The sequence below is a fragment of the Stigmatopora argus genome, chromosome 16 (genome assembly GCF_051989625.1).
Source record: "Stigmatopora argus isolate UIUO_Sarg chromosome 16, RoL_Sarg_1.0, whole genome shotgun sequence".
In the NCBI taxonomy this organism is placed as follows: domain Eukaryota; kingdom Metazoa; phylum Chordata; class Actinopteri; order Syngnathiformes; family Syngnathidae; genus Stigmatopora; species Stigmatopora argus.
In genome coordinates, this window is record NC_135402.1 from 5,001,079 (window position 1) to 5,026,444 (window position 25,366).

The 25,366-nt window shown below is 40.7% G+C and overlaps 4 protein-coding genes across 4 annotated transcripts; 1 reads left to right on the forward strand and 3 right to left on the reverse strand.

Annotated features, from left to right (window-relative positions):
• Nucleotides 1-508: 508 nt before the first annotated feature.
• LOC144090645 (TBC1 domain family member 10A-like) lies at nucleotides 509-5,253 on the reverse strand. Its single transcript, XM_077622341.1, has 9 exons — nucleotides 4,731-5,253; nucleotides 4,428-4,527; nucleotides 4,083-4,190; nucleotides 3,826-3,932; nucleotides 3,531-3,645; nucleotides 3,383-3,448; nucleotides 2,821-3,010; nucleotides 2,496-2,650; nucleotides 509-1,934 (listed from the first exon to the last, which is right to left on the reverse strand). Exons 1-9 carry the CDS (start codon nucleotides 4,925-4,927, stop codon nucleotides 1,614-1,616), a joined length of 1,359 nt encoding a protein of 452 aa, XP_077478467.1. The 5' UTR covers nucleotides 4,928-5,253; the 3' UTR covers nucleotides 509-1,613.
• Nucleotides 5,254-5,669: 416 nt separating this feature from the next.
• Nucleotides 5,670-10,508, reverse strand: LOC144091155 (protein phosphatase PTC7 homolog). Its single transcript, XM_077623238.1, has 6 exons — nucleotides 10,005-10,508; nucleotides 8,887-9,066; nucleotides 8,422-8,620; nucleotides 8,079-8,202; nucleotides 7,875-8,004; nucleotides 5,670-7,751 (listed from the first exon to the last, which is right to left on the reverse strand). The coding sequence occupies exons 1-6, from the start codon at nucleotides 10,204-10,206 to the stop codon at nucleotides 7,693-7,695; spliced, it is 894 nt and encodes a 297-aa protein (XP_077479364.1). The 5' UTR covers nucleotides 10,207-10,508; the 3' UTR covers nucleotides 5,670-7,692.
• A 591-nt stretch (nucleotides 10,509-11,099) lies between these two features.
• Nucleotides 11,100-13,840, forward strand: LOC144091064 (uncharacterized). Its single transcript, XM_077623095.1, has 2 exons — nucleotides 11,100-11,265; nucleotides 11,609-13,840. The coding sequence occupies exon 2, from the start codon at nucleotides 11,610-11,612 to the stop codon at nucleotides 13,332-13,334; it is 1,725 nt and encodes a 574-aa protein (XP_077479221.1). The 5' UTR covers nucleotides 11,100-11,265; nucleotide 11,609; the 3' UTR covers nucleotides 13,335-13,840.
• A 5,104-nt stretch (nucleotides 13,841-18,944) lies between these two features.
• On the reverse strand, nucleotides 18,945-25,200 carry LOC144091298 (calsenilin-like). The gene is made up of 7 exons (XM_077623519.1): nucleotides 25,195-25,200; nucleotides 23,421-23,589; nucleotides 20,590-20,714; nucleotides 19,839-19,946; nucleotides 19,177-19,281; nucleotides 19,058-19,120; nucleotides 18,945-18,992 (listed from the first exon to the last, which is right to left on the reverse strand). Exons 1-7 carry the CDS (start codon nucleotides 25,198-25,200, stop codon nucleotides 18,945-18,947), a joined length of 624 nt encoding a protein of 207 aa, XP_077479645.1.
• Between the last annotated feature and the right edge of the window lie 166 nt (nucleotides 25,201-25,366).

The window sequence follows — 25,366 nt, forward strand, 5'->3', positions numbered from 1 at the left end:
AAAAGTGAGACTAAAAAGCCACAAAGATTTTTGGCGCTGTGGGAATTCTCCCACATTTGAAATGCTAATTCCTGGCCGAGCTGAAAGAGCCGGAGAAACAGGTGTCCGAGGAAGTGCGCCGTGGGTGCGGGTGGGTGACGGGTGCACAGGAACACAGGGCCCACTGTGCTATTGAACGTTGCCTGTGTGATGATTTGCTATTTCCTATCAGTCTTAAATTAATAGGAAATGCCTCCACAATCAAATCACTCTATGAAAATGTTAATGGCTGCATTTGACTTTGCAACAACTAGTGACTTCAAAAGTCAGTTTGTCTTAAGTAGTAGTGCATTGGCGCCCCCTACACATAAAATTGCAGTACAATTTAAGTGGTGGTAGGCCAAGTTGTTCAGTTCTGAGAGTTCATGTTCGAATCCAGTTTTTTCTGCAATGAAAATGGATGTATTCATTCTCAAATGCTCATGTCATGTTTTTGAGTGAGAGGGACAAAAAGTGACAGAAAGCACAATTGTTCTCATACCCACCACAGTCTACCTTTATAAAGTTGCTTGCAGACAAAGATGCATTACACTTAAACAGCATTGTAAAGGGTTACATCTGAGATGACTTGCTGCTTTTCCCCTAAGTGTAAAACACATTTCAATTGAGCTGGTCGTTGTAAAAACAAACAAACAAAAAACCATGTACAATCGCTAGGCTGAATCTATGACCGATTTAGTAATCTAAAAATACAATCTATATGTATGTGGCTCAGGAAATGAGGATGTAAACAGTTTGTAGTTGTACAACTACAATCACCAAAAGTTAGTTTTCAGCTACTATTCTTCAAATCCTTCATAAGCAGCTTGGCTGAATTTGCATTTGGTCTCGCTCATTTCATTCCATACATGAATAAACACTCCCCAGTCTGTTATAAAAACACACCCAACTTAAAAATATTTGGCTTCACGGCATAAGAATGTCCCCGAACACCTTCATTAAAAGAGAAATTACCTGAGACTGGTGAAGAAATTAGAATAAAATCTTCTTTTTTTTTGACATAGTGCATGGAAACACATCGGAAAAAAAGATACCCATAGGATAGCTAATAATAACCAATGTGAGATCGTATTAATAAAAATGTAGCAATATTGCCTTTGTAAAGCTTAAGAAAACTTCCGTATTGGAGGATGGCGGCCTGCTGGTGTGACCATTAGACAGCTTCATAATAATCACTTCATATGGTAAATTACATGCATCTTACCTGCCCCATCTTCTCTTTATGCAGATCAAACCACAGGCAATAAAAAGAAAGTGCAATCTGCTCCATGTTGCCACCTGCAGCTCAACGTGGGATTTACAGAATAGCCGTGACTGACTTAACATTCTCAATATCCAGCATCATGAACATATTTGTTGCCGTGGACGGCGCTAGATAGCAATAAACATATTTCAATGGACAGCAGAAGGATGAAAAGAGCCATGTGATTGGACTGTTATCAAGCAAACTAAAAAATGCTCCAAAAAAAACAAATGTCACACATTTGGATTGCATTTTGCTTCATCAAATGACTCATTTCACCATGAAATCTCACTGTCGGAATGATTGCGAGCTCACCGTGCTACAGACCCTTCTACGCGTGCGCGCTCGTCGGTTGGAGCGATGAGGCGTTGCCGGCGTCCCGTGGCGGCGAAATCCTCTTTTTCCGATTTTTCCTTTTGGTCTTGGGATCGCCCCTCTCGTCGTCGACGACCTCTGGTGAGGATTCCTCAACGATGGTGGGCCTCTGCCTCAGATCCTGTCGGTCCGGTGGATCAGCGGCCATGACGGCCTTAGCGCCGTGCATTCTGGGAGGGGAATTGCAGCGGAGGTCACCGTGGGTCTCCCTCCAGCGCCGCAGTTGTGCCAGGTGCTCCTTCTCGATGTCTTTCGCTGATACAGACAGGTCTATAGTCTATAAAGTTATAGTGGTTTCAGGTGAGACGTCTTAATAAAAATAAAAATAATAAATGGCTAATCTAAATAGCTAAGGATGCATCGACATTGAAATTCTGGGCCGAAACTACATGGGGAAAAACTGAGGATGAAAAATGAAACTAATTATTATTCAAAATGTTAAATTCAAAGAAAAAACATTAATTTAAAAGATTTAGCCAATTACAATTCTGATTATTATTTTTTGCAATTAACTTTTTTTTTTCTTTAAGTCCGTATATGAATTCTCAATGCTTAGAATTACAAAAATATCTTTTGGATAGTAACATTTCAACAATGCACAACATAAAATTAAACACTAAATTAAGTGTCAAACTCACTGTAGAATAAAAAGTATGTTGCAATTCTAAAACTAATAATCTGCTCCCACACTATTTCTCCTCATTTTTTCTCTCACAATTTGTATTATGTTTTGATGTTCTCTAGTTTCATTTTTGGTGCACCTCTACTAACATGAGATGTGAGCATGTCAAAATGACAAATAAGCATCATGAACAAGGGTGTGGAGTATAAAAGTCACCTCTCGAACGAGAAAAGTCTCCTGCATGTATTGTGGTGGTATACCCCGGAGACGCTCCATTGTTTCATAAAGCCCTGGGCAAGCCTTCACCTTCTCCGAAGATCCCAGCGCGCATTTGAGGAGGACCAGGCCTACGCGGAAGAGAATCTTCACTCCTGACAACAAAAAGAATGACATCCTTAGAAATCGCCCAAGACTGGGAATAGCACAACAAACTGACTATATATTTGATGCAAATTTGTTTAAATATACTTCAAGGTAGCGCTGGGAACCTCAGGATAAACGTCATAAACCCCCTCGGTATAGCGCGAGTGCTACGTCTCACCCTCACAGAGGAACATGTCCCACACTCGAAGCACGGACACCCATGGGAGCGTGCGGGAGAAGGCGCACATGAACCACTCCGTCATGTACATGATAGGCTCCACCTTGTGATGTTTGAGGTGTCTGTGCGCCACGGGAGACACCTTTCGTAGTAGCCCGTAAAGAATCTCTCCGTCCAGTTGAATGGCTTCCTGCAATGAACCATATGTACCAGTTAGGTGGGCGGACGCAGGGGAGGGTGAGTGAGCCTTTTGGCGACTTCATCTTCTCATCCCAGCAGATTTATTCAATTTTTTTGATCGTTTTCAGGTCATAAACCCAATTAGAACTCTATCGCAGTACATATACCAAATCAAAATGGTGGCTAAATATACAACCCAAAAATCCACGAGATGTGGAGGGGCGAACGAATTACCCCCCAAAATACTAGGACTAGAACTGCATATAATATGACAGCCATGAATGGATTTGTTATTGAACTTAGTATCAATGCTGACACCAAATTTTAGGGATTTGTGTACATAGTGCCCACTTGATGTAGTGTTGACTGTGTTTTTTTTTACCAGCCCTGCACTGTAGTATCCGGGAAGGTACTTCTCACAAATCTGGACAAGGACCCAGAAGGCCTCCTTAGAACACAAGACAACTTACTAATGTTACACAAGGAACCCAGGGAAGGGTATTTGCTATAATAAGATAGTTGATTTTTACCTCAGCCGGCATGTGCATAAGGAGCAAAGCGGCGATTGGAGCCTGAGCCTGACAGTAGCCCTCTTCGGGACGATGCAGTGTGTACGCCTTCAACACGCTGAACAAGTCCTTCTGCCTGGATGAATTGATAAACAAATGGATCATTTATTCAACTTAAGAAAGAAATTTAATCCACCTAACAACACCGCGCAAACATTGTATTCCTAGGCAATTTCTGCAGAAATGACATTTTCTACTATTATTTAGTATCATGATTAATTCCATTACAACAACACTATGAAGATCAGAGCCTTACCCATGTCCCCCCCGAGCTGAAAACATTTCATGGAAGGGAAACTGTCGGTGGAGGTCTCTTTCGATGATGTCCACCCATTTGGGATCTCCTGGTTGCGTCTCAAATTCCTAAACAAATCATTTCAATGCAGCATAACGAGTACTCTGATGAAAGACTCATTCCCCAAAAATTGTGCATCGATGCTAGCATTGGTAAATTCTTTTGTGAGATAATAAATTGGGACTAAAACTGCATAAGACAGGAAATGTTAAGATCACCTTGAATTTGCCCCCGTTTTGCTGCACCTTTACTTTTCCTCCCGTAAGGTAGAGCCAGGCCCGACCACGCAATGAAGGTGGAATCCCCTTTTGACAGCGATCTTTCACCTAGTGACAGCACATTAAAAAAAATAGGACCCAGACAATGGGTTAAAATACATCTAGGAAATTTGGGTTTGAACTCCCATCAACAAAGCATGCACGTGTTGGTGTTTTGCCTTTAGTTTAGCTTTTTTTTTTTACATGGCAAAAAAATAAGTAAGCAGATTGGCATATTAGAGCTTTTTGACCTAGAATTGTTATATCCATCGCTTACACTAATAATAAAGACAAATATTAGGAGACCTTCTTGTGCTTTTTGCCCATCCACTTGTCCCAGCTGTCCAGCATCTCCAGCCATTTGGATTCCCGCTCTCTCAAAACAAATGATGGGATTTCTTCAGCACTGCAGAGATGACATAAAAATATAATTAGCAACTACTTTTAATTGCCCTTTACAATTTGGGTGATTGGAAAATAATGAAGGGTGTGACATTGGAAATTCCTGTTCCTCATCACCTTTGAGAACATCTTGTTCGAAGTGCAATTCTAGTCGAACCAGGAAATATAACAAACAATCATGAACTTTTGTACATTTATTAGACTTACTTCAGTCCCGGGTACTGTTGGGCTCCACCGGTAAAACCGTACTTGTCCACCTCTTTCTCACCGGACGTGTCGGTCCCATGATCCGAATCCAGCGTGACAGCATCGGAACCAAAGGAACGATTACTCCCGTTGCTTGTCAGCTTCTCCGCGCTTCCCTCATAGTCAATGCTTCCATCATCCCGCTCGGTTTTTGCCATTTAGCCAACATTTATATTCGATGCGAAATCGCCCTTTTGTAGAGACTTGATCGCCCTAGCGAATTTTCTCAGCTGCCATCACGAGGCTAAGCTAACACAAGTGAGATGCGTCTTATCTTTTTGCTGTAAGCCTCTGCTTCAAAATCTAAAGTTCCCGAATGCGTTTTGTACCGGTATTCCACCACAAAAACATACATATCTTGCAAAATCGTACAGGGCAAACGCTCTAGCATAAACACAGCGTGCTAACATAAACAAAACGTGCTAGCATAACACACACCTGTCAATAGATTACGTCGAGACTAGCACATTAGCGCCTCCTGTGTATGACAATGTCGAACTACAGTACAGAAAGTACGGTGGCGGAGAAGTACATATAACTTTTTTTTTTTTTAAAGTAAAACGCAAAAGCACATTTCAGTGAAAAAAAATATTTCAGGAAAAGTAGTATGAAAAACCACGCAAAATTTACAATTTACAAGTGTTTCCTGACATTAAGTTAACATTTCTGAGGATATTTAAAGTATCAATACTATACCACATTTAAAAATAGATATATATTTTCAGTCAAATTAGGATCAAACTGGATTGGACGTCTATCACAGTTAAACATGATAATCCAATCACAGCACACTATTTATTTTTTTACATCCAATTAAAAAATAGAAATGAGAAGCTTTCTAATATCTGCAAAGTGATTGAACCAATGACGGCCAATAATAACAACCTTACTCAAACACTATTTTTGTATAAATACTAGATTTTTTTATTTAAATATTGTACATTTTTGAAAACATATTTACACAAATTAGACCTGCATTATTACACTGTGACAAAGACAAATGTAGCGTTCATTCCCACATATCGCAAGTTGGGAAAAACGACAATCTCACCAGTCGTAGTGATGGCAGAAGCACCTCCGCTTTGAACGGGATGACACAACCAGGCTTGAGTTGGGTTTTAGCAGATGACATTGAACAAGTACTGGACAAAAAAGGACAAGGACAAGCTCGCAAAGACAGGGAAGGCCTCATGTTGACCTTTCGATCGAAGTGTTAAGGCTGAAACTGAGCTCTCTAAATTTCACAGCATCTCTGCCTTTGTCTGCATAAACATTAAATATTTCCAGGACGTATGCATTCTAAAGACGCAGGAACATACTTGAACGAACCAACGGAAACCATACTAGAACAACACGGACAATCAAATAACTACATTTTAAAGACTTTCCATGTAAAATCCCTCATAATAGTACCGCCATTTTTTACATCTTCAGTTTCTGACAAAATGTTGCTTACTGCAGGGCCTACTGGACAAATTCCCTTCTTTTATGGCTTTCCTTCTTTGGCTTTAGAAACTGGTCATGCACATGAGATGCAACCATGTGCAAAAAAATAAAATAAAATAACAGTATTCCCCTCACAACATATTCTGAGCACAAATTGTACACTGTAGCCACATAATGTTTTTACAACAAGGCGTACTGATGAAAACACAAAGATATCTCTTTGACATGCCCTTTGAGAATCATTTTTAAGACATTTACACCCCGTGTTGTGTTTGCTGGCAGCATGCCATGAGGGGACAGTAGGACACCCGTCTGGGAATTCATTTACGGAAGGGGATGAAATTTAACTCGCACGCACAAGCCCTCTTTTACAATCACAGTGAACATGTTCATGTTGTTAGGCTCATCTATACACGCACACAAAAAAAACTGAACTTAATAAGTGACATTTTTCATTAATCTTTCACACACACTTTCCTCAAATATGCAAATATGTCAAATTACTGCTTCAGTGACAAAGAGATCCACGGTACTTCAACTGGACGGCAGTGTAATAGCCGTACGAAAAAAAAAAAGTTTACTTTAACAGTAGTCTCTTTCTGAGTGTGAATATCAGCCCGGACGGAAGATATGATAAATTTGGACGCAACCCAAAAAACAAAGGCTTTGTTTTCAAATAGACTTTTCCCACTAGTAAGTACATTTGTGGATGAATTAAAAATAATAATAAGGATGTGATGTCTTTGTTTGCCGAGTTTGTAAGGTGTAAACTATGAATTAATAAATACGTACTATGGATGGATTCATATAAATGCCTGGCAGTTCATTAATTAAATGAATACAAGAGGAAATACAGCATTTTGTCCGGGCATACTCGTTAAAAAATATACACATCTCTTTCTTCACACCTGACCTATGGCTCCAACAATGCAGATTAGCAGATGCTATGCTAGCATTTCTGAGAACATCAGATGGTGTTCAACTGCACTCAAACAAACACAACTACTCCCTTTACTTCTACTACGCAACTCCCACAACAGTAAATTGAACAAACCCATGCCCAAAAATATTTAGAAACTGGCACAGGGACATCCTGCCCCTAGACTCAAACCTAGAGAACATTAACATGTTGGCTCTAATCAGTCTTGTACGCTCTATTTAGGTCTGATAGCAAGTTCCTCCTCCATCCCAATACCGACTCCTTCAAATCAGTCTGAAAAAGGCCAAGAGAATGACATTCTAGTGTTCATTCTGTCACCAAAGAACTTCCAAACATGATATACTCCTCGTATTACGTTACATGTGATGAATCGACATGCAAATTGGGGGGGCGCTAGGCTTCTTCAGCGTCATGATCAAAGTAAAAAAGGAGGAAACCAAAACCAAATGGACACGCTTAAACGAACGGACGTCGTTTCCGAGGGCCCCGGGGAATTCGGTCGGACGGGTCGCAGACAAACACGTGAACTTAAATGCCCTAGTCTGTATATTCGGCCACGATGGACAGCAGCACCGTGATGTCGTCCGGTTTCCCACCTGCAGAACGGGTGAAAGATTGGAGGTGAGAAGACAAGTCAATTTTGCTTCGAGGTACGTTTCTTATAAAGTAGTTGGTAAGTTTGCACGTTCCGGAGTCCAGCAACTGAGGGTCACTCTTACCTCTTACATTCAGGCCGTTGTCACAAGCAAACTGTGCGAATGGGGACATATAGTTGGGATCATAAGCGAGGTTGTGTGCTTGCTTTGCTATACTTTGTGCAGTCTGCAGAATGCTGTCGTAGTTTGTGGTCTGAAAAGAAAGCGAAAGAAACACCATGGGATAAATAGAAAAAAAGAATAAATAAAAAAAAAAAGAAGTCATACCTTGAGTTTTTTGAGCTCTTGGAGAATCATGTAGTCGGGCATGTTATCAAAGAGACCATCCGTAGCGGTGAGGATGATGTCACCGAGCTGTACGTCAAATGAGGAACTGTCAGCAGCTTCGGGACTGCAAGTGGAAATTGGGAAGAAAAAAAATGAGGAAGGATCGTCAGGCAAAACTGGAGTTTCTCTACATCCTCATCGAGAAGAAAGTCTTTGATGAGCTGCCCATCTTTGATAAAAATGTAATTGAATATGGCACAAAAAAAGAACCTTCTATTCACATGTTTTTTTCTAAAACTTATCAGCTTCAGCACTAGACAGAGCTAATCACTAAGCCTCCAACCTGTCACTGAGCACTACTCCTTCTGATCCCGGAGGAACAATCGACAGCTGGAAGGGCGTGTTGAAGTAGTGCTGCTGCTCGTCGGAACGGTGCACCACCTCGCCGCCGCGCACCACCAGGAAGCCAGAGTCGCCGAGGTTACACGTGTGTAGCTGGTGACTTCGTCGGTCAAGCACCACAATGCAGGCGGTGCTGCTCCCTGAAGAGGAACAAACAAATAGGACCTTGATTTGTTCAGTCGTTATTAACGATGCTGGCTAACTGCAACAATGGTGGGATACTTTTTGCCCTTAAGTTCAAGAACTCAACACATCGTTGTAGAAATATATGGCCGAAGAGTTTATTCAACCAAAAAGTATTTGTAAATGGAAATCAGTTGAACTAGGAGGGCTGGGATTTGGACCACATTTAATATAATAAAGAACTTTGATTCAAGCCATTAATCGTGACTTTGTGATGGCTTACCAAGAAGGGGAACTTTGTTCTGGAGGAGTTCATAGTATCCAGATGTTAGGATGCCCACTGGATTGCTAGGAGTGAAGCGGCCTTCCTTCACGAGCCGCTCGCAGGTTCTCATCAATGTCGCAGAGAACTGAGACGGGTCGACGCCGTAGTCCCGCCAGCCTCCCACGCCATCTGCTACACCTGTGAAGACAAATTGCATTTGGTCAAACTTAATAACATGTATAATGTCCTTTAAGAAACATTCAACCACTATGTTGACCACGTACTACAATAGCTTGATTGTGTGCTTATCTCCCTGTAGTTTCTCTTAAACTGAAGATACAAGTTCGAGAAGGGCCAATGAATCTATGAATGTTCTTCCTTAGTTTCTGCAACGATAATTAATGAAGCATAGTATGGAACAGTAAATTACCATTTTTTTGGAGGAAAATTAAATCCAGCTGATGATAAAAATACACAAAGTATTCACATGGCTTGTTTGACATGTTTTTTTTCCGTTTGAAGGCTAGTTCGCACGCATTTGTAAATTTAAAGAATAGATTTGCGACAGAGTTACAAGGAAAACATTGCTTAATGGAACCGTTTTCTCATTTGCACATCTTGGTTCAATGGCAAATTTCATCCAAGCTAAACGGGGCTAACATTGTTAGCAAAATGGCCGCCCCCTTGTCCGACCATTCTGACCTTGTTGTTTTCTGTCAAATAGATTAGAATTTGCATCCAAATAGTTGCGGAATGTCTATAAATTACTTTAATTACACCTGCCGACTCAATTCCGTTAATGATCCTGCGCCCCTTCGGCTTTGCAATGCATCTAGGTGAAAGGTCGTTTGGTTTATGGCGTAAAAACTGCAGCTCCAGAACATGTTAGAACGATTCAATAACGCACATCACTGCAGATTTTGCAATATGAATGTACCATACTAAAATAAACATGTTTAGACAAATAATATTCATACGGTAAGGGATAAGGCGGTTTTGGCAGAGGGGGTGGGGGCTGTTGTGTTTTCATCATGAGGTCAGTCCACGTGTAGTGGTCAACGGACCACTGAAGGTCAACCAGGTAAAACCAGGGTCGATAGACCGGTGTGGTATGTCAAGATAGTGGGTGCACCTACCCAAAACGTCGGCGCTTTTGTTCCTCGCGATGAAGCAGGCATCGTCCCCATAGCACATCCCTTTCTTGAGAATCCCCTTCCGAAAGTCCTTTCCGAATCCATAGCTGGCAGAGACGAGGCTGTAATCACGGCCGTCCGTCTGCGAGAGTCCACCGAGGACAGCCCTGGCTACCAATCTGCCATAAGACAGTACGGATAACATCCCCAACAGAGGGAGAAGCCGAAGCTAAGACTCCTCACACGGTGCTCGTTCTCGACTCGTCCCGCTCGGTCTCTTCTTCGGATTAAGGTGTTTTTAGCCACCCATTCGCACCAGACCGCTCCGCTTCTGCGAGTGACAACCTATCCTTCTTTTTTCCCTTTTATACTAAACTACCAATGCATAACACGGGACTGGTTATTGCAAGTTTTGTGAGTGCGGCTCCTCCACTAGGTAGTCTCCCTCCCGACATCTTTCCACGGGTGCACCACAACTCGCGATTACATACGGGTAATCTGGCAGTGTACAGTCATGACGTCATGCCCCCCCCCAACCCAGAGTTTAATACTGCGCGTGCGCATTAGGTGCGCTTGTTTTACAAACCGTGGGGACACCCGAGAATTATTTATGCGACGCAACCTCCAAAATGTTCTTATTACATCAATAACAGAATGCAATTTTTATATGTCGGGAAAAAAGCACAAACAAAAACTAAATGTAGTTGTCAGTGCCCTGCACTGCGGGATTTAAAAATGGAAGATAACAGTCCTCGCCAAATGTATAAGGTGAGATGTATAAAGGAGTCGGTGGCGTCTGAAGTAACTGGCGGTCATCTTGCATCGGAGAATTTCTCCGGTGTGTGACTATAACGGTCTGGATCACAGCGCACATCAGACATCTAGTTGTATATATGATCTCTATAAACCCCACGACCATGGTTTTGCCCAGAGTTGTTCCATAAAACTGCGTATACTTAAATACTCTTGTTTTATAATCAACAGACAGCCAAATATAATTTTAAAAAAATCAAGGTGATCTTCATGAATTTACGAATGAATAGGCACGGTGATCAATATTATTTAACAGAAAAATAACAGTGTTGTTGTGAACGGGGTTGTCTGCAACGGGCTGTGATGTGCATAAAACGAGTGCACCGCAGCAATTGACCCAACCCTCAAAGCATAATCGAGCAAAGGCGAATATACTCAGAAGACGACCATACACCCTCTTCGAATCTAACGGCGAATACCCGCATTTAGCCGTCATCGGTGGAATAAACAGGTACACTCAATAACCACGGTATTTATTTACGTCGGGGAAACTAATAATATTCCATGATAAATAATTTATAAATATTTCTTTTATTATCCTACTAGGTATTTACTCATGGTAAAATTGCCTGTTGCCTATTTATTGTCAAAGAAAACAGCTTTTCGCCCACTGATGGTTAGCCACTAATATTTAGGGCAGGAGATAAGAATAGCTAGTATTTGCTCATTTAAAATACTAGCAGATCCAAAGTGTCTCTGCTGGAAGAACAGTAATATGATGTTATGATTCAGTCGTTGCTTGTTATTCTTGATGCTGTTTGAGTTTGACTGGAATTGGTCTGTTTCATTGTTAGGATGATGGAGAGGTGGCGCCAGGCAGCCTGGCTGTCTATGCTCATCGTGTGTCTATTAAACACGGAAACCACATGGGCTAAGAGAGGAGGCGGAAGCAGCAGCAGCAGCAGCAGCAGCAGCGGACGGAGGCCTTCCACTTCCTGGGGTAACCGGGGCTCACAATCAAAACCGTCAAGCTCAAATCCAGGAAGCACGTCCAATCGCAACTCCAACCCATACCCCTCTGGTGGAAATTATCCTGGAACAGGAAACAGAAACCCGTCCAGTTACCCAGGAGGCAGGAGTTACCCCAAACAACCTGGGCGAAGCAATCCTTATCCAGCCGCTGGTGGTTATCCCAACCAGAACCCTGCAGGCCGTAATCCAGCTGCTGGTGGGTACCCAGCCGGTGGTAGCTATCCCAACCAGAACCCCGCGGGTCGTAATCCAGCCGCTGGTGGCTACCCAGCCGGTGGTAGCTATCCCAACCAGAACCCCGCGGGTCGTAATCCAGCCGCTGGTGGCTACCCAGCCGGTGGTAGCTATCCCAATCAGAACCCCGCGGGTCGTAATCCAGCCGGTGGTAGCTATCCCAACCAGAACCCTGCGGGTCGTAATCCGGCTCAAAACCCTGCTGGTGGCTACCCAGCCGCAGGGGGATACCCCAACCAAAACCCTGCTGGGGGTTACCCACACCAGAACCCTGCGGGAGGCTACCCAGCCGCAGGGGGATACCCCAACCAATACCCCGGAAGGGGCAATTATCCGGCAGGAGGCGGTTATCCCAACCAGAACCCAGGTAGAGGGTACCCTAACCAGGGGGCCGGAGGTTACCCCAATCAGAATCCTGCTAGGAATTATCCCAATCAGTACCCGGCCGCTGGAGGAGGCGGTTACCCCAACAGGGGTAGTTACCCGGCTGGAGGGAGCTACCCGGCCGGGGGAAGCTACCCAGCTGGAGGGGGGTTCCCAAACAGGGGTGGTTACCCGGCTGGAGGGGGATACCCCAACCAGAATCCAGCCGCAGGTGGTTACCCAGGGCGGGGTGGATCATTCGGCTACCCCCCAGGCAACCCGAATAATAAGATCATGAGTCCCCACATTGGCGGGGGCGCCTATGGGTACGGTGGCCATGGGATGGGAGGGTCCCCCTTCTCCCGTTCTGTGCAGAATATGGGTTACAAACCAAAATCTTCAGGCTTTGCCAAGAAAGCCATCATGGCGGCGGGCGTGGGCGCCGTGGCCGGGATGGCGGTGGGATACGGACTGGGTCGCTTTCCCCGACCGCACTTCTCTTTCCGCAACCCCGAGGAAGAGTACTACTACAACAACTACATGTACCGCCGCTATGGCTCGCGCTCCACCGACGAGAAGGACTTTGGCCGCGATTACGTCTACAAGCCGCCGCCGAGAGCCGAGACCTACGACGCCTTCATGGCGAAGTGTATGAACAGAACGGATCTTCTCAAGGAGGAGGAGAAGAAGAAGATCAACTCGACCGGAGGCATACAGGAGGAAGACGACGACACGGTTAGCATCGAGGAGATCGGCTACCCGTCCCTGATTGAGCAGATGAAGGCGCAGCGCTGCGTGGAAAATTACATGGTCTACTCCGAGCGCTTCTTGAAGGAACGCAAAGCCGAACCTCAGGTCCAGTGGGGTCGCAGTGGCCCGCCAAGCTACGGCGTGGCGCAGCTTTGTACGTCGCTGGTCATAATGCTGTCCAGCATGCTCCTGCTTCAGTAAGGACTAAGAAGCTCTCGATTATAGCTGCACGTGTTCGTACGAGTAATGCTGATCCGTTGCATCCTATTCCCTCAGCAATCTATTGATTTTGCACCTTCTGGCTCATATTTAGTCAATCCTTATCCACACTACTAACAAAAAGTTAGCTTTTGATGGTGATAGATGAATCAGACTTGTTCTAAAAATGAGCTGTTTTTACATTGTTCATATAGTTACTTTGCCAAATTACTCAAACTAAAAAAGTAATATACGTGTCCCCTGAGGAAAGTTGGAATGAAATTGCAATGCTACTTATAGCGAGGCAGCATGTGATACGGCTATTTTTGATGGGATAGTTGTGGAGTTGGTCGCAAGATTGGCATGTCTAAATTTAAGACAAATATGATTTGTCAATTACTGGGTACATTATTTTTACTGGTCTAAAAATATGTTTACTGGATCGGTATCGGCAAAACATGCTTGAAAAAAAATCTGCATCTGTCGCATGTATAGTAGGAGATACAGAATACGGTACACAATAGTTCTCAATACAAAGGCAAATTAGAGAGACAAAAGGTTATATGTGTAATTAAATTAATGAAATATATTGATGAATTTGTGAGTAAGATCAGAGTTAACTTGTCCAACCTTAGATGGCTGACACTGATGGCATCAGGCGTCCAATCTGGATGTCTATCACCAACAATGGCACTGAAACATGATCACAGTGTAAACTTTTTATGAGTAGTGTGTATAGGTTAATATAGTATATACATGCAGACACTATACAATATATAGCCTTGTAAAACTAACAAGAGTGATGGAGTCTCGTCCATATAAGATTTAAGTGTGTCTAAACTGCACTCCTTTTTTAAATTTTCACTCTTTGTTGTTCAGCACTGAATCTTTTTTTTTTATAGCTTAAATGTTAGTAAATTATGAGAACTTTTACAACGCCATCAGGCTTTATATCTGTCGAGCGCAGGCAGTTTTCGTGTAGTGTTGTGTAAACAGAGCGTCTGTTATCCGGGTATTTTGGAAAAAAAAGATTATTAGGAACGTAAAACATTAAAATTACAAGCAGAAAAAGGTGAAATTTGTAATGTAAGTGAAAGTTATGCAAGATTACACTACTGCTAAAAATGAATTTGGAAAGTTAACGGAGAAAATAGATACTTTGACAACTCTTCAATGTTTTTATAGCCAATGGATAACTGACACTCCTATTTAACCTTCGCCTGTCATGGTTTAAGTTTGACTTTCATTGAAACTGTCCAGTTAAAATGTTATTTCATGTAGCTGCTTTATTTGTATTTTTTTTTCTTTTAACAAAGACTGTCAAAGATCATTGTCATACAATTTAAAGACATCTAAGTTCTGCACTTTTATTATTTGATTGGTATATTAGTGTCCACTAACAATTTATTGTACAGTAACTTGTGAAGTGAACTTTAAAAGTGATTTAGTTCCTTATGTTAATGTTTTATTGAGTACGATTAATTAGAAATCAATTTTCCTTACATTTTTCTGTTCCCCATGTGGAATAAAGTGCACTTCTGCTTCATATAGAAAATATCCCGGAATCAATTCAACCTATTTTTTGTTTTTGTTTTATGCATAATATCACTAAAATGTACTATAATTTGCTGTGACAGTGAATGTGATCAATAAAATTCTGTGTCTAAAAAATGTTGGACTTTTTCTTCAACCTAATTTAAGAATAAATGCATTAAAATATGCATTCTTTTGCTGACTACAACTGCAGATATTTTGACTACAACATAAACAGTACATAACATTGCAGTGAATGAGGCATCTAACTTGTGAATTTATGACTAGTAATTTGAGATGAGTTGATCATTAACCAATGGCTATTGACAACGATACGCATCAAATCCAGTTTTTGGGTGGTTTAGGTTGAGTTTTTTTGTTTCATCAGATGAATCAGCAGGGAATATCATTTGCAGACATTTATTCTATTTGCATTTCTCATGACATGAAGGTCAAAGTTTTCCCATGCAGATCCCAGTCAGGAAGCTAAGTATGTGTCGCATGGTGAAGAATAGATTACTCATGTGAGCGGGCGCCGCCGCTTTCAGAAAAGCTCTCCCCTTCGACTGGTTGTAAAACCTTTGACCGTAGCGTTCCTTATGGCCGGCGTGGCCCTTGGAGCCGTGTTTGAGCCTGCCGAGAAAGCCCAGCCCGGTGCCCGTGCCGCCCAGCACGCCGGCCGCCCCTGCCCACTTGAAGCCCTGCTTGGGGAGGCCGTGAGCCTTAGAGGGAGGCGTCCTGTTGCTCTTTCCGCCTTTCTGCGCACGCTTACTGTGTGTATACTGTGCACCTGGACACAGTGCTACAATGAGCAGGGACAAGAGCCACAGTGACACAAGCTTCTGCTGGCCTGTCATCACTTTCTGGAGGTCCTACAAAAAGACATAACATCAAGAAATGTACATTTCATTCCATACTGTGTTACAGTCGAGCATTGATTTTGTTATGAGTGGCGAATGGCGGTAGTGTGTTACTATAAACCTAACTCTACTTACAAAATTGGGTCCAAAAGTGGTTTTGTAACTTGGATTTTCCATAAGTAGAAGCATATTTTATATTGAATAAAAGATCTTCAATAATACCCCCTAAAATCTTTGAAAATGATAAAAGTATGCCAATTTTGTATGCAACATGTATGCATATGTAAAAATAGGGAAAGGAAAAATATTTATTAAGCCATTCAAAGGAATAAAAAATGCACATTTTCCAATGGGGTGACCTTGGATGTGATATCTAAGTAAACAATATTGTATTCATTGTCAGTCTCAAAAAGTGAAAAAAAGGAACAAAACCTGGAATTAATGGGTACGTTAGAGTATTTGCAGATAAAAGTTAAAAGAATCAAATGGAAAGCTGACCAAAAATAAATAAAAATATATCATCAAAATCCCTAAACAGCTATTCCGTATTAATAGTTTGGTCAATGAAATAAATATATTATTTAAAAAAATATGATTATACTATTTTAGGTTTTTATCATTTCATAAAATCAACATTTCAAAAAGAAAAGAAGAAAAAGTAATAACATATTGGTGTTACTCAGTCAATAAATTAAATAACTATACAAAAACGAGCAAAATAGGTAAGAGAAAGGACCAATATTGTGTTTACCTTTCCGTAGGGTCCCACACTGATGATGTGGTGCTGATGAGGCAGTCCATTCAATCCAGAAGGTTTTCCTAATTAGTTCTAGACCAAAAGCAGACCCAACCCCACCCTCACAACAACCGCATCCCTATTGGCTAAGATGAATAATACGGTACAGGTTGAATGATTTTTGCTGACCCCCAACTCGATGGGTCATGTGCCATTATTCAGCACGCAAGCAGAGGATGCCACAAGTGTTTGTTTGTGATCCACAACGTGCAACTCAAATGACCTGAGCCCTGCTTTTAGCAGTAAGGTTAACTATATACTTAATCATTAACATTAAAATGATAATAAATGTCTGTTTCACAGTTTTTGAAGCTCCACATTCATATAATCTAGCCTGACAGCTGTTTTTAACACATTTCTGGCTGCAGAATCTCAAACCGATATCGGTCTGCCACGTTAATTAATACAACAGGATGCTTGTTTTCTTGAAAACATAAATGATCGATTCATATCTTTGTCGACATATGATCAATTATGAACAATTTACACAAGAGACGAAAAGAGAGATTTTTGTATGCCAAATTCAATGTGGGAGTTGGTTTGATTTAGTTCACTTTTTCTTCTTCCCCAAGTTAACAAAAAAAGTATACAGCTGTGTATTAGTTTCCTGCTGTATATCTTTTGTATAACCCATTTAAAAACCACCGGCGGGTTATTCGGTTTCTTTATAGTGATATAAGAGATAAGTGGCTGGTGCTTCAGGGCATCAAAACCAGAGCTGCGTTTGCACGACGTATTTTGCATGAGAACGCAAGAGTGCGATGGATGTGAACAAGAGAGATAATTGTTAACATACATTTCTGTTCAATGATATCACAGAGCAATGGCTCAATTTTTTTGTTTTGTTCTAGCATTGCTCAATCATGTGTTCCATTTGAGGGGAAACTTGAAACAGAAACACGTTTTGTTCACAGAATTAAACCCCGTGAATAGGCTGCACAAAGCTCTGCCTTATAGTGCTTTTAGACACTTTTCTCCAAAACAAAGATAGCATCTAGTAAGGGAGACTATTAAAAAATATTTTAAACAAGTATAGCCATTTTCCAACCTTTAGGACAATAAGAGGCTAAGTGAACATTTTTAATGCAGTATTTCTCTCAGCAGTATTGCCCAAATCTCATTTATTATTATAAATTTTTGCAAAATTAAGATTTTAGCTGTCTTTCCTATTACTGCTATATCATCCTGACATACTGCTTCTAATCTAATTCAATCAGAACTGTTCTAAAATGGGATTTTTTTTTAACAATAAGGAACAATATATTTCCGAAAAAAATGTTTAAATAAGCTTATGCTAATATATATATATATATATATATATATATATATATATATATATATATATATATATATATATATAAATATGTATATATATATGTATATATATATGTATATATATCGATATCTCGATATATATATGTATATATATAAATATATATATATATATATATATATATATATATATATATATATGTATATGTATATATACATATATACACATATATCGATAGATATGTCTATATATATGTATATATATATGAATATATATGCCACATTATTGTAGAAATTAAGTTTCCATCATATTATACATTTATTTTTTCCATGTTGACACTCAACACAAGATAATATAGGCAAAACCAACAAAACAAACCAAAAAATTGCATCTCTAAATTTTACTCACGTGAGGGGTAGGAGAAAGCTCCCACTAGATGACGCTGCGGCGGTTCTCATATCTCATTTTCTGAACCGCTTTATCCTCACTACGGTCGCAGGGGTGCTGGAGCCTATCCCAGCTGACTTCGGGCCAGAGGCGGGGGACACCCTGAATTGGTGGCTACCCAATCGCAGGGCTCTAGGAGACAAACAACCATTCAACCAATTTAGAGTGCCCAATCAGCCTACCGTGCATGTCTTTGGAATGTGGAAGGAAAGCAGAGTGCTGTGGCATGGCAGTTTTCTTATTTTATTCTATATATTTTTATATTATATTATACTGTGGTGCCCATCTAATATTTAATCTGCAAGGATAAATTCATAATCAACAGTCCCAAAAAGTATTGAAATGTTAACCAACATCAAATTAGTGTTGAGCTCGTGCTAACGAATGCTTTCAATGTATTTGTCAATTGACACACTTTTTTGGGAGCGACATTTTGATGCAGTCATGCCAAGACGGTGACAAAAAACAACAACCCTATATTTCTATATTGGTGACCTGTCAATCACAAATAATTTGAGCAAAAAGTAGGTACAATTTAGAAAAACTAAAACTTCCTACCATAATACACCCGACTTGTAAACGGTTCCTGGCACACTCAGCAGTTGAATAAGGCTCCTGTTTAAGGAATTACAGTATTAAGAAAAAACTATAGTGATTTCTAGGATTTAGTTAGGCTGAGACGTTTGCAGTCCTTCCTCCCGAAGTTAGATGACGTTCTCAAATAGTTGCATGGATGACATAATACTCTCATCCTGTTTCAAAGACATAAAACTAAGTCAATTTCATGAACGTTGAGCCAAATGATGACCTTGATTACCTTTTGGCAGGTTTCTATGAATTCATCGAGGGTCACCATTCCGTCTCGGTTTCGATCCATTTTCTGAAAAGTAGCGAGTGGGTATATTAAAAAGTTTATTAAAAGTTTATTAGAAGTACCTGAAAGAACTTCTCCACGTGTTCGTAGGGGGAATCTTCTCGTACACTGGGTAAGGTGTACCTGCCCATCATGTCATAAATGGAGGTCATTATTGCTAACATGTCCTGTGAGGAATAGGAGAAAGATTTTTCTTCTTTTATACAGCCAAAACACTGAAATAATATGTTGGCATTGTAAAGAAAAGAAAAACTAGTCAATTATTGTAATTGAAAAAAAAAATAAGTAGGACTCCTTTTATGTTCATTCGCAAAATTCATTTTCTGACCTTTGACCTCAATATGCCAAAACTCCCTTTAACGTTATATATAGCATATCCTGCAAATTTGATAAGTAGCTATTTTCTCATGAATTTATCGCAAAATTCTTTTTCCTGACCTTTGTAATCTTTGACCTCACTGTTAAGGTCAAAATTTTCAATTGAATTAAACACAACTGACGCCATTTAAAGACTCTGATGAATGCCAAATGCATTCCAAGTGTTCTTATAAACATTTCCTGGCATGTTTCAATCATTTTGGTAAGCACATCTGTAGTTAAGAAACTCCAACCACATCACACTTGTCTTTTCTTTTCTTTTTAAATAAATTTAGGTGTATGTTAAATGGGGTAGATTTCAATTTCCAAAACTTGTAGGTCCGCATTTCTCAAAAATTGCATCAACCTCCTTAGTGATGTAGCCATCTTTGTTGATATCATAGAGATTGAAGGCCCAGTGCAGCTTCTCCGTCACCGAACCACGAAGCAGTACAGATAAGCCCAGCACAAAGTCCTATCGGGTAATTGAACAGAAAAGTTTTTTTTTAGCGCAATTGTAACAAAAAACAAAAATCGTAATTGCACGTGAACTCCCACCACAAATCGGATGGCGCCGCTTCCGTCCATGTCAAAGGCGTTGAATAAGAAATGTGCGTACATTGTTGCATCTGAAGCGTCAAAAGCTTAGTGAGTTGCACGATAAAAATCAGAAAAGAGACCATTTCAATTGTGTTAAAAATCATATTTACCTCCTTGAGGGAAGAACTGTGAGTAAATAATCTTAAAGGTTTCTTCATCCACAAGTCCACTGGGACATTCCTATTGTGGGGAAAAAGGCAATGAATAACAATAGCAAGTTTACGACACGAGGGGGGTGGAGAATGTTGTTGAATCTTCATTTATTATATTGATTACAGATGCCTTTCTTGAACTAAACCACGTCCAGATGTCTGTTTGGTTCCAAATGCGAAGGCACTGAGAGTTGAACTGAGTTGTTACAAGAGTATGAGTAAACCCTAGGCCAGTTCCAGCCAATCAGAGGACGAATATGGACAAACAAAATATCAAACACTCACTCACCAATGGAGAACTGAGAGACTTGTCTAATCTAATCCAATTTTTGACCTCAGTTTTCTAGATTCTAGCAGATTTCTTACATTTTTGAAACCTCTGTAAAGGGACTGAAGCTCCTTCCTGGTGAACTGAGTCTGAGCCTGGAGTTGCTCAAGGCCTTCGGGTTGACGACGTACCATGGAGAGCTCGAGGTCACTTTCGCTGCTGTCTGCCAGAGGGAATGGAAAGAGAGCGGAAAAGAAAAAAAAATAAACACGGGAGTGTATGGAGGTGTGGGGAGGGGGTGTTTTGATGACTTGCCAGTAAGAACAGTAGTAAAAAGGACAAAAAAAAGAGCGTAATGCTTTCATCTGGATGCAGACATAGGCTAGGGAAGGTGATGTGAAGAAATTGTGCTGTGAAAATAGCTTATAGATTGTTTGTTTTTAATGGAGCTAAGCGAGTATCAAAAGCAGTTTTTAAAAAGACTTTCATTTTGGACGCTTTGGATGTCATTTTCTTGAACACTGACAACTTTAAACTTGCAATTGTTTTTTAAAATAAATGTCTACACTGTAAAATATTGAGAACTCCAAATGTCCACTATGAAAATATAGGATTGTGCCAAAGGTGGCCAAACAACTCATTGGCTGCCGTTGATGGCGATAGACGTCAGATGCATTTGAACTAGGAAGGCAGACAGCGAATGACGCTGCCGCCCCTCCTAGTTCAAATAGATTGGAGGTCTACAAGTGACAAACTAGTGCATTGACAAACTAATTTAATTGATATACTCACCATCTTAACAGAGTGCAATATCAATGGAAAGTGGGAAGAGACAAGACCAAGGGAGAGATTTGAGATTAAAAAAAAGAAACACTTAATACTGATTGCTAACCTAATTTATACATATGTCAATACTATAGTACTATAAATACCTGCATTATACTGAGCACATAAAAAAAAGAGAAAAGAAAAGTACTACTCCATTATGCTCTGCTGTTATTCCACAGAATACTACAACCAAGCAATACAGCATTTTTGTCATCCTAAAACAATATTTATCTTTTTTTTAGATACAGTTCTAAATAGTTGACAGCATAAACATGTCTCTTACCTTCCTGTGACAAAGGGTCACAAATCCCAAATTGTTTAAGCACGAAATAATACATCCCTACAATAACTACCATCGCAATAATTTCCATGCCATCCAATCCCATTATGGCATCTCATTGGATATTGTGCGGGAGAAAAAAAGCCTTAGAGAGGAAGTTAAAAACGCAGCTTGAAATGTTGACATGGGCAGTTACGAGCCATTAGAGAACAATCCGAGAGAAAAAGACGCAAAGTTGAAGTAGCCTTCCACCACATGCCGTCGGATGATAAGGATGATGATGATGATGATTAGACGTTTTGATCCCCTCACATGATCCACATCTACCTCCATTGTTGCCCGTGTCAACCCGCCGCCATCCACTCTCACCTACATATGTGGGTGTGTTAAGGTTTGAAACCCTCCGCTCGTCTCTATTTGCTCAGTCATTAGAAGAATGCAAAGCAGAAAAAAAAAAAAACAAGTGATGATCCATATCCGCTGATGCTGTGGATATATGAACAGCACTTAAGAGTGAAGGAGCCTGCCTGTCAATATGGCTGATCTAAAAACACATTTAACACAGGCCGATAAACGGGGGCCTGGTTAAAGTACTGGACGTACGCAGGGCAGACATGTTGAGGCCGTCGTGATGCTCCGCCTTACGTCCATGTGGACGTGGACTCGCGACATGTGAATGTTTGTTAGCGTGCTTCAGGCCCGAAAAAGGTAAGTAAGTGTGGTGCACAACTGCTGACTCTGCATAACATAATGGACTCCGTTTAAGTAGCAGGGGGCAAATCAATTGCTAAGAGGTAACATATTGGTCTAAGATGGGGTTAGAGAAAGCGGGATGGTGCATTTTGCTGCCTGTGGAAACTTTTCTGTGGCTTACAGGCCGTAGTGCTACACTTTCAGTTATTTTAACGACCTGAGTTTGAAGAATTTGCCTTTTTACTAGTTTTGTTCCAACGAGAACAAAGAAATACCTGCAATCAATGTTCCCTCTAAGCTGCGCGCGTGCGCAATTGCGCACTACTCTCATCTTCTCTGCGCACAGCAAATCATATGGAGCGTACAAAATAAAATCCCTTTTTTTTTTAGCTGTGAGGCCGACGCGCGAACCACTCATCCGAACCATACATATTACTAAATCATTTATGTGTAGTAGACATGCACCTGCTTATGGCAGGTGTGATACTGGTGTGTGCCCATAGCGAGCAATGATGATGTTGCTCACACCGGTACTCAGGGAGGTTGTCTTTCTGCCCAGACAAACCAAAAATTAGAGGGAACATTGCCTGCAATGTGTATTTTCCAGGTCTAATTTTCAACCTTTGGTGGCCAACCAATTGCAAGGCGCAAGGAGACAGACAACCATTTACGCTTCCATGCATTTTTCAGTGTTCAAATATCCAAGCATGCATGTTTTTAGGATTTGGGAGGAAACCGGAGCACCCAAAGAAAACCCACGCAAGCCCGGAGCTAATACTACTACAACTAAATCATCGTCTCCAATCCTCAGAAAATGACGTGATCGACCCAATTTCCAACCGGAACAAAAACACATTTCCATTTTCATATTTTATGTGCTGCAGGGACTTTGCTTGTTGACCAGCAGATAGCAGCAAAGTCATTATGAAAATTTAAAAAGTGCTGAAACCACGGGAGCTTTTCAATACATCTGGTTCTGCTTCCGCTGTGCAAAAAATGGAGTCAGTCATGTCTGTAGAGTGCATGGTAGGCTGTCGCCCCGCGCAGAAGGCCGGCGTCAATAATTCAGGCAAACGTCTGCACGCTACGAAACACTAAGAATAGACTACGCACTCTACGCCCTCGTACCTGGCCCTTGTTGAGAGGTGCTAGCGATGATCCACTTGACCAGGCAGCATCTCATGAGGGATTTCCGTGAAAATATGGGTCTCTGCCACTTGGAGCCCTCGGCCTGTCCGGCCTGGCCGGCCTCTTTCCCGTCAGGCAGCAGACCGCCATCTACCTGTTTGCCTTCTGCCTTTAGGAGGACAAGAACAAGTCTAGTCAGCACTCAGTGAGCCTCGATGTAATTGCACGTTTACTTCACATCAACAACATTCGCCAATTTTCAGTCATTTGCGATGATTTTCTTAGTTTGTTATGTTTTAAGTTCCCAGATAGTGCTTGATCCTCCCACCCTCGAAAACTAGTCTTGCTTAATGTGGATGTGTGATTTAGTGACTTCTCTAAATTTAAGTGACTATGCAGTATTTTTGATTTAGAACAAATCCTGATGACTGAAGTTGAATCATGTAAACAAAGAGTGAGTCAGTGCTAGTTTGTGCTTTTTATAGCTAATATATTTCACATGCACAACCATTAGGTTCTCTTTTTTATTTATTTTGTACTCCCAAAGTCAATTTTATTAAATAAGCTTTAACCGTTTATAGGGTCAAGTGACTGTTTTTAAAAAGTAATACAAAAATTAAAATTAACAAAACTAAACCCTATAGAGACCCAGCATCCACATATGTAGAGATCATTTGTATCATGCAGGCCGCAATATTAACAAGTCTTGGTTCAAATTATATAGTTGAGTTAACTAGGATAGACTCCAGCACCCCGGTGACTCTTGTGAGGATAAGCGGTATAGAAAATGAAAAAAAATGAATATTCCTTGCCTGTTACATCAATAAACATCCACTTTATTGGAAGAATTGGCTGTAAATCCTGTTTTTTTTTCAGCACCATGGATGGGGCTAGACATTCATGAATGGATTAAATTGAAATTAATGAAATAAAAATAAAAACCAAAAAAGCATGGAGAGAAACCTGGAAACTAGTTGCGACTCTTTGCAGACTCAAAAAAATGTTTTTTTTCTAGAATTTTGTGTAGCAGATTGGAATTAAAAGAAAGCATGAGCAAATGATGATGTATAGGAAGACATGTAATAGTTCTCTCTCTAGAGTGCTTCTAAAAATAAGCGCATTCGTGTTATTTTCATCATGCCACATGACACTTGAGCACATTCAGGCGACTCTGCAGCTAGATGAATAAGTCAGTGATAAGAAAGCTCCTGCGGATGTTGTATCAAAATTTAAAAAGCATTGGATTCGATTCTCGTTTTTAATTTATGATTGCACTTTCCATTTTGAAAAAAAAGATGACAGTCTTTTGTTTTGATTGACCAAACTAGACTTAAATAGCAAACGTAAGCATCATGTTGTCTTTTTCCCCCCCAAAAGATGGCCACCAAGACTGTGGAAGTATTTTTAAATGCATATAAATTAAAAATACTATATAGTGAGGGGCACTTGACTGCTTCTTCTGTTTCAATAAGAAAAGAGGGTGGAAGAGAACACAAGCAGGGCATCTCTCAATTATTCACACTCCTTAAAATTGCATTAATAAAAGATCAGGCCATTTATAGAAACTATGTAGAGGTCAAAGAAAAAAGGCATTTGAAATAGTGAAAACCTACACATTGACAAGAAAAAATAACCACTTGCAACTTGATTATTTGACATTGAAATTACAGAGGTGAGGAAAAATGAATGTGATAAATGACCAACTAGATACAATCCCATTCAGTGTGCATGTGGATATTCAAATAAGTATAAATGAACGTCAATCATTAATTACCTGCATTGTGTCCGATTCCCTTTTAAGTTGTTGCGATGCTTTCCTGCTCCTCTTCGGTGAGCTGAAGCTGCATGCAAAAACAGAAAGAAAGAAAGAGAAGTGGGGAGTTAGTTTGCAGGAAAGAGGAGGAGGAGGAGCACATCTGCTCACTCACCTGACTTGAACATAGGAG